Source organism: Thamnophis sirtalis, unplaced genomic scaffold, assembly GCF_051295495.1.
Source record: "Thamnophis sirtalis isolate CommonGarterSnake01/CBP01778 unplaced genomic scaffold, rThaSir2_p1.2 scaffold_9, whole genome shotgun sequence".
NCBI lineage: Eukaryota > Metazoa > Chordata > Lepidosauria > Squamata > Natricidae > Thamnophis > Thamnophis sirtalis.
Window position 1 is genome coordinate 1,534,980 of NW_028261389.1, and position 13,787 is coordinate 1,548,766.

Genomic DNA, 13,787 nt, shown 5'->3' on the forward strand with positions numbered 1-13,787 from the left:
CTCTTGGAATTTGTTTGAGTACTACAATCTCCTTACCTTTATATTCTAATTTTCTATCTCTCATTTTCTGTAAGATTTGTGATTTAATTGTTTTCTTAGTAAATCTTACATGCACTTCCCTTGGAAGAGCATTTCTCATTGCATACCTTGTGTATACTCTAAAAGTCTCATCAATAATATCTGTTATTTTGTCCTGGGACATCCCCAGAACATCTATCAAAATATTTGAAATTATCTGAACTAAGTCCTCTCCTTTTTCTTCTTCTATGTTTTGAAATCTTAAAAAAAATTCAGACCTGTCCATCTCCCATCTTAATATTCCACTGCTCTCTCTTTCTACATCACTTAGTCTGATCTCTAGCTTCTCGGTTTTCTTCTCTCCTTCTTGAATCTTATTTTCAATTTTTTGAATCCTATTTTCATATTTCAGCATCCAGTTGTGCATACTTTCTACTTTTCCTTCCATATTATCAACTTTTTGCACTATGCTTTGGTTTTGTTGTTCCATTGCCTCCATTTTTTTTACAAGGGTATCGTTTCCTGCTTGCATTTTCTGCATCATTTGTATAAGAGTTTCAAAGTTGGCTTCCTTCTCTTTTTCCTGATGGGACATCGTCTGTGTTGTCCTCTGGCCTCCCGCAGGTGAGGGGGCAGGGGTTGATGTAAAGCCAGAGGCAGCTGCTTTTCTACTCATAGCCAATTAGTATTAGAGGGTGGGGGGTTATAAGTATGGTGGATTAAGTACGTAAAGTACACAGAGGAGAGCGGGGGGAGATAAGAAAGGGGGGAAAAGAGAAAGGGAAAGAAAAGAGAGAAGGGAGAGAAAAGGAAGGAAAGAAGAGGAAACTTTTTTTTTTGTTTCAAAGATGAAATGCAGTAGAATACAATAATATATATATATATATATATATATATATATATATATATATATATATATATATATATATATATATATATATATATATATATATATATATATATATATATATATATGAGAATATGAAATAGTAAAAAAGAAAAGGAAGACACCCCCGTTCCAAAAGAACACAGGAATGTGTTCCTGAGGGTCTCTTCCTCGGAGTCTGGCGCTGAATGGAAGAGAAGAGGAATAGGAGAGAATTCCCTTCATTAGCCAAGGGGGATTGGAGACACTTTGGGGCACATCAAAAGACAAGATACCTTCGTCCATTAATTCAACCAATAGTTATCTACATCAGTGTTTCTCAACCTTGGCAAGTTGAAGTCCACAGGACTTCAAGTTGTCAAGGTTGAGAAACACTGATCTAGATCAGTATTTACCTATATACCAGCACTGGTTCTTGCAGATTAAAAATTACGTAGGTCGAAATTTGAATCTTCAGTTTGTAAAATGTGTCCTATCTTTTGTTATGACCCTTCTGCTATTACTCAAGTGCCTATTCAATAGAATAGAATAGAATAGAATTCTTTATTGGCCAAGTGTGATTGGACACACAGGGAATTTGTCTTTGGGGCAGATGCTCTCAGTGTGCATAAAAAGACAAGATACATTCGTCCATTAATTAAACCAATAGTTATCTGGATCAGTATTTACCTATACCGGCAGTGGTTCTTGTAGATTAAGAATTACGTAGGTCGAAATTTGAATCTTCAGCTTGTAAAATGTGTCCTGTCTTTTGTTATGACCCTTCTGCTATTACTCAAGTGTCCGTTCAATAGAATAGAATAGAATAGAATTCTTCATTAGCCAAGTGTGATTGGATTGATTGTACATAAAAAGACAAGATACCTTCATCAAGAAGCATGAGGTACAGCACTTAATAATAGTCATAGGGTACAAATAAGCAATCGGGAAACTATCAATATAATCATAAGTGGGAGAAGATGGGTGATAGGAAAGGAGAGAAGATTAATAGGATAGAATTCTTTATTGGCCAAGTGTGATTGGACACACAGGGAATTTGTCTTTGGGGCAGATGCTCTCAGTGTGCATAAAAAGACAAGATACCTTCATCAAAAATCATAAGGGACAATGCTTAATGCTAGTCATAGGGTACAAATAAGCAATCGGGAAACGACAGCAACATCAGGATACATGCAACAAAATGACAGTCCTGCAGGCATAAGTGGGAAGACATGGGTGATGGGAACGATGAGAATAGTAATAGTAATTTAGCCTTAGTGAAAAGTTTGACACTGTTGAGGGAATTATTTGTTTAGCAGAGTGATGGCGTTCGGGGGGAAAACTGTTCTTGTGTCCAGTTGTCTTGGTGTGCAGTGCTCTATAGCGTCCTTTTGAGGGTAGGAGTTGATACAATTTATGTCCAGGATGCGAGGGGTCTGTAGATATTTCTATAGCCTCTTTTTGACTCGTGCAGTGCGCAGGTCCTCCATGGAAGGCAGGTTGTCAGCCACTGTTTTTCCTGCAGTTCTGATTATCCTCTGAAGTCTCCGTGTGTCTTGTTCGGTTGCAGAACCAAACCAGACAGTTATGGAGGTACAGATGACAGAGGACTCAATAATTCCTCTGTAAAACTGTACCAGCAGCTTCTTGGGCCGTTTGAGCTTCTTGAGTTGGCAAAGAAAGAACATTCTTTGTTGTGCATTTGATGACACTTTTGATGTTAGGTGTCCATTTTAGGTTTTGAGATGATAAAATCTAGAAATTTGAAGGTATCTACTGTTGATACTGCGTTGTCTAGTATTGTAAGAGGTGGTAGTTTGGGAGGGTTTTTCCTAAAGTAATAAAACGACATCCTTTCTATTGATTCTTCTGTTCGAGTATCTTTTTTCATCTATCACTTTTTTATATGTTGAACCCTGTCGCTAGTTCCTGTACAGATAGTTCTTGACTTATGACCACAATTGAGGTCAAAATTTCTGTTGCTAGAAGTGAAACATTTCTTAAGTGAATTTTGCCCCATTTGACAGTCTTTTTTGTCACAATCGTTAAATGAATCACTGCTGCTGTTAAGTTATTAACATGGTTGTTAAGTGAATCTGGCTTCCCATAGACTTTACTTGTCAGAAGGTCGGGAAAGTTGATCATCTGACCCCGGGAGACTAACTGTCATAACTATAAGTCAGTTGCAAAGGATCTGAATTTTGATCACCTGATGCTGCAACCGTTGTAAGTGTGAAAACTGTCATAAGTCACTTTTCAGTGCCATGGAACTGTTACTAAATGAACTGTTGTAAGTCGAGGACTACCTGTATTAAGTAAAGGTCACAGTGAAAGCTATATGGAGGGAAGACTGGCTATAAATAATAGATGATAATGCAAATGTGTTAGAGTTCTGAAAACAGCTCCGTATGTAACTGTGGATAGGAAGCAGTTCTCAAGTTTTAAAAAGCATACCTTAATTAAGATAATGTTTGAATAAATAATGGGAATTTTCTCTTTCCTCCTTTCTGTAGCCATCACATTAATATCATTAATATTGCGTTGCAGCAGCCCTCCCCTCGCTCCTCGAGTCAGTAGCCGAGCTGGCAGTTGAGTTCCCTAGGCTGATGGTCCTGGGGGACTTTAATCTGCCGACGCTCGGTGAAAACTCTGATGGGGCGCAGGAGTTCATGGCTTCCATGACAGCCATGGGCTTGACTCAAGTAATTCGAGGCCCAACCCATTCGGCGGGACACATGCTTGACCTTGTATTTCTCTCGGAGCAGTGGATGTGTGATCTTGGTCTGAGGGGGAGTGACATCGTACCCCTGTCGTGGTCAGACCATTGCCTACTGAGGCTCGACTTCCGGAGGCCAAACCCCCACTGTAGGGAGGAGGAACCGACCAGGTGGTTCCGCCCCAGGCGTCTTATGGAGCCAGTAAGGTTCCAGACAGAGCTTGGGGTTATTCCTGATACTCTCACCCACAGTCCGGTAGAGACTCTGGCTGCTGCGTGGCACTCGGCAGCGTCAGAGGCCCTCGACCGGATTGCGCCACTGCGGCCCCTCCGAGGCAGCGGATCCCGGAGACCACCTTGGTTCACCGAGGAGCTCCGGGAGATGAAGCGCCGGAGGAGATGCCTAGAGCACCGTTGGAGGTCCGATAAGTCCGCATCGAACCGAGCAATGGTAACCACCTGCACCAGGGAATATACTAGGGCACTTAGGGCAGCTAAAAGATCACATATAGCCTCCCTGGTTGCGTCCGCTGAGTCCCGTCCAGCCGCCCTGTTTAGGATAACCCGCTCCCTGTTGAACAAAAGGGAGGCGGGGGAACCCTTGCAGGGCAGAGCTGAAGAATATGCCCAATTCTTAGCGGACAAAATTGCTCGGTTTCGGACGGACTTGGACTCCACACCTGCAGTTCCAGCCGAGACTCAGAGGGACCAAGTTCAACAGCTCTGGGTTGAGTTTCAGGAGGTTACCCCCGGGGATGTGGACAAGGCCATGAGAGCTGTGAGTTCCTCCACCTGTGCTTTGGATCCGTGTCCCTCATGGCTGGTTTCTAACTGCAGTGAGGTGACACGAGGCTGGATCCAGGCGGTAGTAACCGCCTCCCTTCGGGAGGGGAACTTCCCCGCCGCACTGAAGGCGGCGGTGGTGAGACCCCTCCTGAAGAAGTCATCCCTTGATCCAGCTGTCCTTAATAACTACCGCCCGGTCTCCAACCTCCCCTTTCTGGGGAAGGTTGTTGAGAAGGTGGTGGCCTTCCAGCTCCAACGGTCCTTGGAGGAAGCAGACTATCTAGACCCCTTCCAGTCAGGCTTCAGACCCGGTTACAGCACTGAAACCGCCTTGGTCGCATTGATGGATGATCTCTGGAGAGCCAGAGATGAAGGACATCCCTCCATCCTGGTCCTCCTTGACCTCTCAGCGGCTTTCGATACCATCGACCATGGTATCCTTCTGCGAAGACTGCGGGAGGTGGGAGTGGGAGGCACCGTGTTACGGTGGTTCTCCTCCTACCTCTCGGACAGGTCGCAGTCGGTGTTAGTAGGAGGGCAGAGATCGTCCCCAAGGCCCCTAAAATATGGGGTGCCGCAGGGTTCGGTCTTATCCCCCCTACTATTTAACATTTACATGAAACCGCTGGGAGAGATCATCCGTAGGCACGGGATTAGATACCATCAATATGCGGACGATACTCAATTGTATCTGTCCGCCCCGTGCCAAATCAATGAAGCGGTTGACGTAATGGACCGGGGACTCGAAGCCGTCATGGACTGGATGAGGATTAACAAGCTTGTGCTCAACCCAGAAAAGACCGAGTGGCTGTTGTGTTTTCCTCCCAAAAATTCGGCCATTAATCCAACACTCAGGCTGGGGGGTCAAATTCTACACCCCTCAGAGAGGGTTCGCAACTTGGGAGTCCTCCTGGATCCACAGCTGTCATTCGACCATCATATAGCAGCTGTGACCAGGGGGGCATTCGCCCAGGTACGCCTGGTGCGCCAGTTGCGACCCTACCTGAACCGGGAGGCTCTCACAACAGTCACTCGGGCCCTCGTGATCTCTAGGCTGGAATACTGCAATGTGCTCTACATGGGGCTGCCCTTGAGGAACATCCGGCGACTTCAGCTAGTACAGAACGCAGCCGCGCGAGTGATCGCGGGTGCACCCCGATTCACCCGCATTACACCTATCCTCCGCGAGCTGCGCTGGCTACCTGTCGATCTCCGGATGCGCTTCAAGGTGCTATTGACCACCCATAAAGCCCTACATGGCAGTGGATCTGGATACTTGAGAGACCGCCTTCTGCCAATTACCTCCCTACGGCCTATAAGATCTCATAGGTTGGGCCTCCTCCGCATCCCATCGGCCAGCCAATGTCGGCTGGCAACCACAAGGAGGAGGGCCTTCTCAGTAGCGGCCCCGACCCTTTGGAACGAACTCCCCGTAGAGATCCGTACCCTCACCACCGTCCAGGCCTTCCGCACAGCCTTGAAGAACTGGCTCGCCCGTCAGGCCTGGGGATAAGGACCATTACCCCGCCCGAATGTTGTATGCATGTTGCGTATTATTTTATTATGTGTTGTCGTCTTAGTACTGTATTGTATTGTATTCCCCTCTCCCTGGTTTCTGTGAGCCGCCCTGAGTCCCCTCAGGGAAAAGGGCGGCCTACAAATAAAATCAATTCCAAATTCCAAATTCCAAATCTATCAGTGACTGGGAAATAGTGGCTGGATTATTTTAGAATTTGTACTAAATGTCATCAGTTGTTAATTTCAATTGAATGGTATCAAAAGATTTGCATTTGAAATCAAGCAAATAATATTCACTTCTGCTGTGGACTTCCTGTGGGCGTGGCCTGTTGCCGAGGAGGGCTCCACCGAGCTCCTCAGAGATCTGGTCTGTATATCTAAATAAGATCATAGATAGCACCCCTTTTTGGCTAAGAAAGGGGCAGGGAGGTAGCTCCGTAGGTTAGGGTCTATTCGTAAGCCACAGCCTTTTTCTTTTTTTGGCTGTGGAAGAGATTAGATCCAGCCGAAGCGGAGCCTTTATCTCCGGCCAGTTCTTCTCAGCTGCCTTTTTTTTTTTGGCAGCCCCAGACAGGCTAGCCCCCCCCAGGACAAAACAAAGTTTTTTTTCAAGCTAGAGCTGATACGGGAGGGTACCACCCCTGTGAGATTTATGCTTTTATTACTATCTTAAATACCAGCACCATTTGTCTTAAAGACTTCTTTGTTTAAATAGACTTCAAAATGGCGATTTCTCTCCGTGGATGATTACTGGATGTACTTAGCTGGGCTTATCTTCCTGCAGACCGCTCCTTAACAAAATAAACTCTTTTTCTTTGGAAATAGAGGGGAGCGAAGCGCTGCTTACTTGTTTATCTATTATGGCACCCAGATCAAAGAAACGTCTTGCTACAAATGTATCTAAAGAATTTAAACAATCTCTTTTGGAAACACAGCCTTTGTCTCCTACGCCCTCTACTGGAGAAGTTTTAACACAGGAATATCTCTTTAAAATATTTAATGCCCTTAAGCAAGAACTTAAGGAATTTGTATTGCAACTTTATGATGATCTAAAATCTAAAGTTAATCAAATGAAGGCGAATACGTTTGCAGCCGTGTCTGCCCTGTCAGATTACTCTGCTGAAATAGAGAACAAATTGGAAAGTCTGGAGAAGGCTAATTTTGATTTGACTACCAATATTCAAATTTTACAAGAAAAAATTAGAAATAACGAAGAACAGCTTATGACGCTAAATTTTGATAGGAAGGCATTTTCAATAAGAGTCAGAGGATTCCGTGAAAAGGAGCAAGAGAATTTGAAACAGACATTTGCTGAAGCCTTCAGCCATGCGCTGGGAAGCCCGGGACTTAACTTTGATTGGCAGATTCGGAAAATCTATCGCCAGAACTCATTGATAGCGGAACAGCGACAGCTCCCGAGGGACATAATTATACATTTCTCTACAAAAGAATCTAGAAACGCGATTGTGCAAAAGTTTTATAATAACAGTCTCCGAGTTGATGACCAGGACGTGATTGTCTTCAAAGATATACCTTTCCAAATGTTGAGAGCAAGAAGGGACTACGCCTTTTTAACTAAAGAGCTTAGGAGTCAACAGATTCGATACAGATGGGAGGCCCCTGCCGGCATCACGGTTACATTTGAGAATCAAAGATTTCGTCTCAACTCTGTTTCGGAGGCTCAAGATTTCTATTGTAGGATTCTGAAGGCGGGACTTCCTGACGCGCTTGGAAGAGAGGAGAGACAAGCGGAAGGAGAAAGCAAACGGCTGGCCATGCGGCTGCAAGATGGAGGGGGTAGCCCCTCCTCCCTCGGAGAAGCAGAAGAACGCAGATCGAGAATTTAGATACTTCAAAAGACTTCCTAAAGTTGAGGACTGAATGGGGGTTTGAGACCTCTCTCCGGTAGAAAAAGTGGACTAATTTTTTTCAGAAGGGAAAGCTGGGTGAAACTACTTAGATTCTAAAGTAACGTTAGCATAAATCTGATAGTGGTTAAAAGAATGCGGAATGATTTATGTTGTTTAAACTTTGTTAGATGGGACTATTTTAAAATAGAAGGTTAACTGACTCTTGCTGAAAGCATTATTTGAATATGATCCATGCTATTTAACTTTTATTTGAAGGGAAAGTTGGTTGTAATAGTTCTGAGTTATTTTTCAAATAAACGCTAGTATAAATTTGATAGTGGTAAATATTAGACAAGCAAGAGATGAGGGTAAAATGCATGTGGAATGAACTACGTTATTTGTGGTAAATATCAGACAAGCAAGGGATGAGGGCAAAATTTATGTTGTTTAAAGCTTATTAGAACAGGAAGCCGCTTGGGATTATCTTAAGATAACTGTAAAAAGAATGTGGAATGATTTATGTTGTTTAAACTTTGTTAGAAGCGACTACCTTAAAATAGAAGGTTAACTGAATCTTGCTGAAAGTATTATTGGAATATGTGGAATGATTCATGCTACAAATCGCTCTGAGTTATATTTTAAACAAATGGTAGTACTACGTTATTTGTGATAAATATTAGACAAGCAAGGGATGAGGGCAAAATTTACGTTGTTTAAAGCTTATTAGAACAGGAAGCCGCTTGGGATTATCTTAAGATAACTGTAAAAAGAATGTGGAATGATTTATGTTATTTAAACTTTGTTAGAAGCGACTACCTTAAAATAGAAGGTTAACTGAATTTTGCTGAAAGTATTATTGGAATATGTGGAATGATTCATGCTACAAATCGCTCTGAGTTATATTTTAAACAAATGGTAGTATAAATTTGATAGTGGTAAATATCAGACAAGTGGGGGATGAGGGTAAAATACATGTGGAATGAACTAAGTTATTTAAATTCTATTAGAAGGGGAAGTCGGTTGGAATTATCTTAAGACAGAAATTGATTCCTGTGTAAAGTAATATCTGATCTACGTTGCTTAACTTTACTAAGAAGGGGAAATCGGGTTAGATTATTTTGAATTACTGTTTGAAAAAGGGGTAAAGAAAGATTATTTACGTTGTTTAAATTTTACTAGATGGGAAAGTTTGATTACTTGTCTGTAAAGTTATATTTGAATATATGGCATAAACTACGCTGCTTAAATCTTACTGGAAGGGATCATGAGGTTTAGGAAGGGAACGGGAGAGTCTACAGAAGGTCGGGGTAAATAGCAAAGAAGTAAGAGATGAGAATAAAATATAGATAGAATGATTTATACTATTTAAGCATAGATAAAGATGGGGGGCTGAGTTCAACACAAAGAGTGGTTTCTTTTTTTCTTTTTTCTCTTTTCTCTTTTCTTTTTTTTCCTTTTTTTTTCTTCTTTCTCTGTTTTTCTTTTCTTTTTTTTTTTTTGATATATTACTTTTATTTTTTAATCCATATGTATACAAGACATCTTAGATAGAAGGTAGTGCCAGGTGTGGGCCCTGGGAAGTCGGGAGGATTAGGGATGGGGATTGTGGGGGGTGGGGTGGGGGGGTGTTAATATAGTTTTAATAAGAACAAGAATGTATTTATATACGGTGGTTCCTTTTTATTTTTTTATTTTTTATTATTATTATCTTCCTTGGTTCACTTTACTTTTATCAGATCAAACAACACTCGAATAAAGGCATACACCAAGGAGGGAGGTAGAGGGAAGGAAGAGGGAGGAGTAAGGAAGGAGTAAGGGGAATGTAAGGAGTAAGGGGAATGTAAGGAGGGTGTCTGGGGAGTAAGGGGAGAAGGAAGGCTTGAGGGGAAAGGGAAGTAGGAGGGGAGTGTTAGAGGGAGAAAGGAAAGTTGGAGGGGGTAGATGGGGTGTATGGAGGACGCAAGGGTTAGGTGGGGTTGTGAATGATGAGTTGTGTTTCCTTTTTACTTGTTCGTTTTACTCCCTTTTTTTTTTTTTTTCTTTTCTTATAGTAAATACCCTGTATATAAATGATTGCAAATGGAATGTGAAAATTGAATAAAATATTTAAACACAATATTCACTTCTGCTGTATTTTAGGCTTTATTCTTTCTTGCAAAGTATAATTTATTTTTTCAGCTAGGAAGAACTAATTCACTGCAATTTATATATGGTAGAGCTTTACCAGAGTATATTGAGTACATGGGTATATTCCAGTTCATCATATGCTGTACACTAGTTTTGAAATACAGTTCAAAGATGCAAAATCAAAATGTTCTTAAGAAAAAGAAAGGTGTACTCTCCTGTTAGTTACTTACTGACTGACTATGGTTTCTTTTATAATATCATTTCTTTTAGAACACCTTTGCATTTTGCCTGTGCTAATGGATATACAGATATTGTTACTTTCTTGGTGGAGAACAAATGCCAACTAGATTGCTGTGATGAAGAGAAGAGATCTCCATTAATGAAGGTATGCATTTAAAATAGTGCAAATTCACTAGTAATATAAAGCCAAATTTCTATAATTTCTGTTTTAATCAAAACTATCAGTATAATAAATTGTTAGTCTTGCTTATAATCAAAAGGGACCAAGAAAAACCTGTAGCTTTATTTTGTTTAAATTATAGACAGTATTGCCTAGATTTATGAATTGTTGTAGACCTAACATCTTCTTAAATATTTAGGCGGTGGAATGTCAGCAAGAATTCTGTGCAATTTATCTGCTTGACCATGGAGCAGATCCTAATCTGAAGGACATAAACAATAACACTGCCCTCCACTTTGCTGCCTCTAATTCTAATGTAATTCTAGCAAAATATCTGCTTCAAAAGAAAGCTGACATTGAAGCACAAAATAAGGTAAAATCCCAGTAGTTTACTTATTAAGTAGTTTTTGATTTTGTATAAGCTAATACATATTCTGATTTTTTAAAAAAATTAACATCATTTACAGAAAAAAATACTGCATTATTTACTGAGAGACTAATGTGTAATAATAAGTACCGTATATACTCAAGTATAGGCCGACCCGAATATAAGCCGAGGCACCTAATTTTACCACAAAAAACTGGAAAAGTTATTGACTCAAGTATAAGCCTAGGGTGGGAAATGCAGCAGCTACCAGTAAATTTCAAAAATAAAAATAGATACCAATAATGTTCTTGAATATTTATTTCAAAGAAAAACAGTAAACTAGCTCTGTAAGTGGAAAAGAGGGTCAATAAAAACAATATGATATCAACAATAACTTTAAAAGTACAAAAACCTTAGCTCATTCAGCAACCAAGCTAAAACACAAGAGTTAAAATCCTTCAAAACTCATACAAAGCGCTGTCTTCACTGCCATCCATAGCATTACTAATGCCACATTTCTTGAAGGCGCGTTGCACCATGTCCTCCGGAATCTCTTCCCATGCATCTGGTGGGTCGTCTGGTCACCTTAATTATACACATCCTCTCTCTCTCTATCCATCCGTCTGTCTATCTGCCTGCCTACCTATCTCTCTCTCTTTCTCTCTATCCATCCGTCTATCTGCCTGCCTATCTGTCTATCTAGTTACGGTCTCGCTTTCTCTCTCTCCCTCCCTCATCTCATTATCATCTATCTCAGTGTTTCTCCACCTTGAAGACTTGAAAGTATGTGGACTTCAACTCCCAGAATTCTGGGAGTTGAAGTCCACACACTTTCAAGTCTCCAAGGTGGAGAAACACTGATCTATCTAATTAATATAATTATTTCTCCCTCTCTTTTTCCCTCTCTCTCCAGCGCACACATGCAAATGCATAGGACAGCCCACCTCACACACATGTAACTCCGGGCGGCTTACAACATTATGATGCACGTCTCCCCATAGCAGAGGAGATGGGGAAGCCAGGAGCCCGGAGATCACCCGGGGGATGCCGAGGATGCCCCAACTCAGCCCTCTTCCCGCTCCAATCATGTGCCGCTACTTCCTCCGAGCGCGGCGCTTTACTCACTCCTCGGAGCGTTCGCAACTTTGCTCCTTCCAATTTCTCGGCCTGGGAGGCTCGCCGGGCTCCGCCTACCCTGGGCCCCCATTGGTTCAGCGGGCCGAAGAACGCGAGAGGGGTGCGGTTGGGAGGGGAAAGCGCTTGGCGCGAAGGACTTTCTTCCAACCAGCGGAACCCCCTGGCGCAATTGGGCTGCGATCGGCGGTCGTCCTTGCTACAATCCGCGCCGCCTGCCACATCAGCGGAATCTAATTCAAGAGATCTTAATCTTGACACCGTTGTTGGGATCTGCGGGTGAAATTACTTTAATCAGTGGGGTAAAGTTCTTTCTTTCGCTCGCCCGAGCTCTGATGAGGGGGAAAGAGAGGACTTTTCTTACGCCCGCATCAGAGCTGGGGGGGTGGGAGAAAGGACTTTACCCCACTGATTAAAGTAATTTCACCCGCAGATCCCAACAACACTGTCAAGATTAAGATCTCTTGAATTAGATTCCGGCTGATGCGGCAGGGGCTGCGCTGGCGGGGACGGGCGGAGGGGATGGGACTTGAAGTCCTACGATCTTGGCGAGTGGGGAGTCCCATCCCACCCCGCCAGCGCAGCCAGGCTGCAATCGGTGGTCATCCCTGCTACAATCCGCGCCGCCCGCCTCATCAGCAGAATCTAATTCAAGAGATCTTAATCTGATGCGGCAGGGGCTGTGCTGGCGGGGACGGGCGGAGGGGATGGGACTTGGAGTCCTACGACTCGAGTATAAGCCGAGGCGGCTTTTTTCAGCCCAAAAAGTGGGCTGAAAAACTCGGCTTATACTCGAGTATATACGGTATCTATTGCATAATAAAGTGTAACTTGAGATTCCTCATTTCTTATTTTGCTTGAACAAGTTGACTAATTTGTAATTTACCTTTAAATAAGCTTCTGCTAGCTTTCACATAGGGTTTGTTTTGGGCATACTTAATCATAATCTCAGGGTCAAATGTCACATAAACTACCCCTTCCTATTGTTAAAAAAAAGTAGGAGGAACTTTTTCTTCTTTTCCATCAATTTGGGTACAGACACAAACTGCCCCTTATCCCTCTGCAAACAAGATGTCCTTGCTTTTTGGTAGAATTGTGACAGTATCCAATGGGAGGAAATAGTACAAAATAAAGGACTCGTTAGGTGTAGTGGTTAAAGGCATCAGGCTAGAAGCTGAGAGATTGAGTTCTAGTTCCTCCATCTATCTGGGTGGTTTTGGACTAGTCATTAACTCTCCCAGCCTTAGTAAGAAGCAAATAGCAACCATTTCCAAAAAACATCGCCAAGAAAACTGCGTGCAGCTCTACTTTTTCCAATAGAATATTTGCATATAATAGTCAAATCTGTAATATTGCACAAATGTTTGAAATTATCTGAAACTTTAAAGCCAAGTACCAGTAGAAATACAGAAAATATTATTTTAGAGATGTTTAACTCACACTGAAACCCATCTAGAAGCAGTCTGAAAGAAATAAAACTTCTTTATCTTTTTTGTCTGCCTTGGGTACAGAACATCGCATTTGTTAAATGTGAAACAGAAGCTATGCATATATGTATTCCTTTTTTTATTACAGGATGGTTACACACCGTTAATTGTTGCTGTGGCTGAAAATAATCAAGAAATGGTAGAGTTTCTTCTTCAACGAAACGCGTCTGTGTATGCCACAGATAACTTGGGAAGGTACAGTTTGGGTCATGTAGTTAATACCCTTCCAGGATTTTAGGATTGTTTTTAAGTATTCATGCCCCTGAATATAACGGATAGTTAGTCAGCTGGAATAATATTTTCTCAATATAAAAATTATTTATCAATGGCTTGGTGCTATTGTTAACATTACCCTGAAGTCTTATATGAAATTTTTGATTCTAGTTGTATTATAAACTGCCTTTGGGATCAAAAGATAAAACCTTGAAAATAAAGAAAAAATATAGGTTTCTTAAAATAGTTTACATTTAAAGAAAATACTGATGTTTCTGTTCAATGCCATTTTCAATTTGCTTTCAG

The 13,787-nt window shown here is 41.9% G+C and overlaps 1 protein-coding gene across 1 annotated transcript in view; it reads left to right on the forward strand.

The window, feature by feature from the left end:
- Positions 1-13,787, forward strand: part of LOC106543538 (uncharacterized) — an 82,342-nt gene that overhangs the window by 5,528 nt on the left and 63,027 nt on the right. Inside the window, 3 exon segments of the mRNA XM_087722621.1 lie at positions 10,151-10,265; positions 10,480-10,653; positions 13,357-13,463. Of these exon segments, the coding sequence (XP_087578747.1) occupies positions 10,151-10,265; positions 10,480-10,653; positions 13,357-13,463 (396 nt within the window).